This window comes from Raphanus sativus, chromosome 8 (genome assembly GCF_000801105.2).
Source record: "Raphanus sativus cultivar WK10039 chromosome 8, ASM80110v3, whole genome shotgun sequence".
Taxonomy (NCBI): domain Eukaryota; kingdom Viridiplantae; phylum Streptophyta; class Magnoliopsida; order Brassicales; family Brassicaceae; genus Raphanus; species Raphanus sativus.
In genome coordinates, this window is record NC_079518.1 from 14,241,035 (window position 1) to 14,247,837 (window position 6,803).

At 37.8% G+C, this 6,803-nt stretch overlaps 1 protein-coding gene and 1 pseudogene across 1 annotated transcript; both read left to right on the top strand.

Moving 5' to 3' along the window:
* The first annotated feature begins 485 nt into the window (after positions 1-485).
* On the top strand, positions 486-1,841 carry LOC108841184 (uncharacterized). Its single transcript, XM_018613962.2, has one exon. The coding sequence runs from the start codon at positions 640-642 to the stop codon at positions 1,762-1,764; it is 1,125 nt and encodes a 374-aa protein (XP_018469464.2). The 5' UTR covers positions 486-639; the 3' UTR covers positions 1,765-1,841.
* A 613-nt stretch (positions 1,842-2,454) lies between these two features.
* Positions 2,455-6,470, top strand: LOC108824547 (phytochrome D-like; annotated as a pseudogene).
* The last annotated feature ends 333 nt before the right edge of the window (positions 6,471-6,803 follow it).

Here is a 6,803-nt window from a genome sequence, read left to right on the forward strand (position 1 = left end):
CCATCATATAAGTAATCATATAATTATATAATTAATAGTATTTAATACGTATCATCATATAAATAATTACATATATTATATTTTTAAAACTTAATATGAAATATAAAAATCACAATTTGAGTTGGTATTTCAAATTGGGCTTTGTATTGTATTTTTCTTATATATATTGACAACATTCTTTTATAATGGACTTAATAACTTAAACCTATTATTTTTTTCTGTTTAATACTACTATTTTTGTTTCCAAACAAAATTATTTTTTTTAAAAAGCTTACGATCTACGTTTCCAAACACACCAAATTTTTTTAATACTCTTATCCAAGTATCCAAACACACCGAAATTGTACTTCAGCTTTATAAAATAGATGTACCTTTGCAATTTAGATCCGCTTGATGATTGAATTAAGACTACATATCCTCTTTTTAATAAGACGTTAAGCTGAAATATTTTCGTAACAAAAATGAAAATAAGATGCCTTAAATATATTGACCTCATTAACTGAGAGACTTGGTGGGCAAGTCTTCTCTCTGTATTAATGGAGAGTGTCGGACGGAGAAGATGTAAAACATCACCAACTCTCTCAATTAGTTTTTTTTTTTCATTTTGAAACTCTTGCTTTTGCTAAGATAAAGTTATTCATGTCTCTGCTTCTCAACAAGCCTTCGAAGCTCTGCCTTGGGAAACGTGTGGTGGTTAGGTCATCTCCTCTTGGCTCAGATAGCTTCTCATCTTCCTTGCAACAAACCCCTCCTCGTGCCATAATATCCGTTAGCCCTCCTTGTGGATATGCTGACGAAATCGGAAACCTCAACATAAAGAATGCTAATGAGCGTTCCGTGACTCATGTGGAAAAGGATGTGCCTACAGAGTTCACAAGCATACTAAAATACTTTCGTTTTGGTGTATTGGGAACCATCGGGTCGTCCCATGGCTGGGTGGCTACTCCTCTAGATGACGGAAGAGTCCGTCTCCAAGACGATCTAAACCCGGCTGCATCGTACACAGACCCGAAACACATTTCCCTGCCTCCTCTTGTAACTCTGCCTTATTGCCAAACCCAACTCGTCACCAACATGTCCATGTCCTCATCATCTCCTGAGGAAGAGGACTGTGTCGTGGCTATCAAGTTCGTCGGACCTCAGCTCAGCTTATGCAGACCGGCTGCTCAAAGCAACTCGGAGTGGATCAACATCAGGATAGCGAACCCAAGTTTCTTCTCCTCCCGTGTCATGTTCTCCAACAGAGATGGCATGTTCCACATACCCGGATCAGGAGGCCATCTCATCGGATCATGGGATCTCGGAGAACACAAGGACCATCCTAAAATCCAGATGCTGCGATTCCACAACCTTGCTGAGCTGACTATGTCCAAACTCGAGACATTGCATTCGTGTTCCACGACCGAACACTTGGTGGAGTCACAAACAACTTGTGAAACTTTCTTGATAAAGTGGTACAGGAAGACCACCAGGAGCTTTCTTGATATGCCCAAAATGAAAACAGAAGCTTTGTTGGTGTTCAAGCTTGACGAAGAAGGAAACGCTTTTTACACTGAGGACATTGGAGATCTCGTCATTTTCCTCTCCAGGGCTGAACCTTTTTGTGTCCCTGCTAGCTCCTTTCCTGGCATGTACCCCAACAGAGTCGAAATCATTGATGTTGATGAACTCGGATCTGTCAATCTGGCTACAGGCACCGTCTCTACTAGAAATTCTACACACATGGCCCCTTACTACATTCCACCTCAAAATATAGAGCACTAGTAATTGATACTCTGATGTCATGTTTTTTTTTCCTGTTAAGCCCTTTTAAATTGTTGTTGAGTAACTTCATTCTATTTGAGGTGATTATATTCTCTTTTTTTTCTGTTGTTGAATTAACTATGTTGAATTAACTATATATATATATATATATTTGCATTTGCTCTCTGGATCCTTTTGCTGCATTTCTGTTGCTGCGTTTGCTCTCTGGATCCTTCTCCAAATGGCATCCTGATTTTCCGAAAATTCAGATTGTGGTTTATGGTTCAAGAAAATATCTTAGCCTTACAAATGCTAAGCTTGATTCTTATAAGCGAGCAGGTATGTGTAATGTATAACTTAGATGTCGAGCTGTGTAATGAACAGGGGCAGAGGGAGAGAGGTGGGTGTGGGGTCAGGTGACCCCAGTAAAATTGGGGGACAAATTTTTTTCAGTGTATTTTTTCTAAAATTATTACAATATTTAGTTAAAATTTAACATTTGACCCCACTAATTTATATATAAACTTTCATATGTCCCATTAATTTTGTAAAAAAAATTATTTCTATAATAATAAAGTTTACATATAAAATTTATATATTAAATTTATATATTATGACTCCAATCAAAAAAAATTTCTGGCTCCGCCACTGATAATGAATGGAGTCTCAGCAGGTATGTGTGACCAATGGCTCAGCCGGTATGTGTAACCAATGGAGTCTCAGCAGAAGATTGTGGTATGTACTCTTTACTCACAGTTACAGAACACTGAATGTCTAGCTGTTGGAAGTACTTTTGATGGCTTAAATGATAGTATACGGCCACTCCGACTGAAGTTGCAGCCAAGATTTAATGCATGACTTCGTTGTTTATTATTTGAACTGGATGTACTCCGACTGAAGTTGCAGCCAAGATTTAATGCATGAGTTCGTTCTTTATTATTGAACTGGATGTAAATTATAGTTTGGATGGATTCTTTAGTATTTGTAAATTATAACCTTTAGTATATGTTCTAATCTTAGTACCAAAATCAACCAAATGGTTCATCCACTTGTTCTTACAGTTTATTTGTGATCTATGGTAGATCCCTACGTATAATCTCTAGCAATTTTAAATGTAAGATGAGCTTTTCAGTCATATCCTCGAATTCGTCTGATGGAATCCCGTAAATTCTAAAGTTGATTTAATCTGGAATCAAAATGATTTAAACCAAATTTTAAAATTGATTTAAACCAAAATCAAAATTAATATAAACCAAATTTTGGATTTTATGTCTCCTACCAAAGCGTGTGTTAATTTAGTAATTAATACTGGTTTTTTTGTCAGCAGTTTAACAGACTCATATAAACTCTGAGAACTAGGTTGGAAAGACTACATATGTGAATAAAAAAAAACGATTGATTTTTGCAATACGGGCTATACTATTCGCTTTTGTATCCTGTGTTCATGGTACATAGATAACTCCGAGGATGTGAGACTTCTCTTCAGACTTTTAATGTTTTCTAGAAATTTGCTAAGACATGCCATTCTTCTATTTCCAAAACCATCTTCACCAACTGAGAACAATCCGTTGCAAAAATAACATTATACTGTCGTAAATGCCGCATACATTCCATTTTCCAAATAAGAGCTTCGATTTCTGAGTATAGAGATGACTGGCTCGCTCTTGTATTCTTCGCTCCCATTAATCCATCAAAACCTTCTATTGTGCTATACCACCTTTATCCTAAAAATAGTTCATTATCTTTCCATGATCCTTCCAAGAAACACCATCTATCTGAGATAACCGATACTAGAGCAATAAAGGCTGATCTAGATTGATCTGACTCTTTGAGAAATTAAGATATGTACCTCATGCCAAAGTTGTGATTCTGTTTCAGCCTGAGTTTTTCACAAAACCCAAACCGGATTCATCTCGGATCACCGGATTTACCGATTCAACCGTGGATCCGGACGGGTTTAAAACCACCGATAAAAAGTTAACAAACAATAAATAAAAGTAAATGATGACTCATAATCTCTTATAAGTTTTTAATCCAATTCATTTTTATAAAAATAATAATGAAGGAAGCTACATAACATATAAACTTAAAGATGATATTGATTGTTCATATTGATTGTTCAATGTTCATATTGGTAGCGTCGGAGAGGGTGACCAAAAACGCAGCGGTGGCGTATGAGGCTTTGGGGTTTAGTTGTTTAGCACCATACATCGGCTCGTTGCAGTTGAAGTTAGTGTATAAGAAAAGGGTTCTGAGAATGCACTTTGTTTTGTGATATGCTTCTGCGAGACTCCATTGTCACGCGTATCATGGATTTAGTGAAATGTAATGGTGTGGCGTTTCTTTACCGAGGGAAGTATTATCCGTTGGGTGTGGCTCCGACCGAGGATCAGATAAATATGACATTGTTGAGTGGTTGCTTACTAACCATTATGTATGATTGGACTGTAGGGTTTAAGCACTGCTAGTTTAGTTGACAGATATGTGCAGTTGCAAGAGAAATGGATAGGCACATTGAGCTGCAACGGTCAGTAGCTATATGTTGTGGATATCGACGGCTGCATCAATGTGTGGAACGGTAAGATAGCAGAGCTGACTGGTCTTTCCGTTGATGAAGCTATGGGAAAGCCTCTGGTTCGGGATTTGATATATACAACGCATGCTTGACCAAGGACTACTTAACAACATAGTTGGAGCCTCCTTTGTGGGACAAGACGTGAATGGTCACAAAATTATTATGGACAAGTTCATCAACATACAAGGCGACTACAACGCCATCATCCATAGCCCAAACCCTTTGATCCCTCCAATCTTTGGTAAACTGCTTGCTAGGGAAGTGTTTGGGTGTTTTTGCAAACTAAAGGGTCCTGATGCGTTGACTAAGTTCATGATAATTTTGCATAATGCAATTGGTGGTCAAGACACGGATAAATTCCCTTTCCCGTTCTTGGACCGAAGAGGCAAATCCATTCAGGCTCTCCTGACTTTGAATAAACGTGTCAGCCCTGATGGTCGGTCAGGTCACTGGGGCTTTCTGTTTCTTGCAGATACCGAGTCTCGAGTCGCAACAAGCTCTGGAGATCCAGCGGAAGCAGGAGAGTAAGTGCTTCTCCAAGGGGAAAGAGTTGGCTTACATTCTTCAAGTTATAAAGAAGCCATCGAGCGGTTTGCGTTTCACAAGTTCATTGCTGGAGGCTACAGATTTAAGCGAGGAACAGAAGCAGGATCTTGAAACAAGTAGTGTTTCATAAGATAAACAGATTTCAAATACTGTAGAAAAATGGACGCCAAAATCATTGAAGACGGGTAGAGAGTTTAGATTCTTCTTCACAGTTGCACATTTTTACAAACGTATCTTTATAGTTTTTATTCACTCTCTCTTTTATTCATCAGCTCATTTAAGTTAGAGAGAACAGAGTTCTTAATTGGCACCGTCATAATCGCAGTGGTAAGCCAAGCCATGCTGGTAGTAAGAGAGAGGAACTTCAGCTGATACATCCACTAAAGGCTCCGTGGAGCTCCATCTACACCAGGTTCTGAAACAAATGGCTGATGGGTTCTCGGCTATACGCATGGAGTTCACGTAACAATTCATCATATTTCCAGCTGTCTTTTCAGTTCCATGTTTTGCCGGTGGACTTAAGCTGAGATCAATGATAAAGAACCATAGAATGTCTGCTGCAGATAAATTTACTATCCCGAATTGAGAAACTGTGAATGATAACTAGAACTATTTTGCCACCATACAAATTGTAAAGCCTTCAATTTTTGTTGTGTTTTATGAACAGGATGTCATTGATAGAGTCTTGATATGTGGAACTCTATGAACTCTTCTTATTAATTACTCAACACAGATTACAAGATAGAACAGAGAATTACAAGATGAACTAGAGCTAATAAAGTGAATCTCAGGTTAGGATCTCATGGCATGAGACGGAAAACCTAGATGGATAGATCCCAAACTAGAAATTCTACTGTGGATTCGAAGAACGTAGGAGATGATCACAAAGATAAGAAGGATCAACTCGAAAGACTGAATTCGAATGCAAGTTCTTGAGAGAACTTAGTTGCTTGAGAATAAAGTAAGGTTTTTAAGAAAACATTTATTATTGATATTGTGTATAAGACTTTGCCGGGAGGCTACATTATATAGAAGAAGAAAACATAAACCTAATTAGGAAAAGGAAATATAAAACCATAAAAATAGAAAAACTAAATTGAGGTAACGATGGAATATCCTTGTGACTTTATCCTGTCACATGGCGATCTCAACCCGAAGACTCAACACGATCTCATGGCGATCGGGAGGAAGGAAGACTCATGGCGTCTCACTCTTTCTACAACATATCAGCATAAAGTCTCGACTCGTACTCTATCTCTTCTTATATCATAGCCTTCACACGAGTTACTTCACAACTATGTAACAGCATACCCTCTGATACAATCCAAAGCTTTGCTTAACCGTTTGCCTCAGCCACGTCATGAACTCACCCTGCCACGTCAGCCTCGAGATAGTAGAAGTCTATCAGTCATGTGCAGGGGAAGGTGTGCCGCCTGAGAAAGTGCAAGACATGTTCCACAGTAGCAGATGGACAAGTCCAGAAGGATTAGGGCATAGCGTTTGCAGGAAGATTCTAAAGCTAATGAACGGAGAGGTTCATTACATAAAGTAATCCGAACACGTAATTGTTATTGAACTACCAGTTCCTCTGATGATGCGCTCTTAGTGAGTGGCTATATATTAAAGTTGTAAGAGTAGTTTATAGTTAGCTGGTTGGTCGTATACATTGTATATTGTTGTTATTAGTCTCATAGAAAGAAAAGATAGATATCTTTGAAATCACAATATGATATCAAGAACACTAAGAAAATATATGTTTTTTCTTTTGCTTTTGGAACACTTTTTATATGTTGCTTTGTTCTATGCTGATGCTTACAAGAACACTAAGAAAATATAGTTCAATATTGATCTATTTGCTTTCAGTTTTCTTCTTCTGCTCCCACGTTTTAAAGTCAACCTTTTTTAGTTTCTATTTGCTACAAATTAAGATACATGAGCA

Coding starts and splice junctions, on each gene's coding strand:
- LOC108841184 (XM_018613962.2), top strand. CDS start 640: ATGTCTCTGCTTCTCAACAAGCCTTCGAAGCTCTGCCTTGGGAAACGT.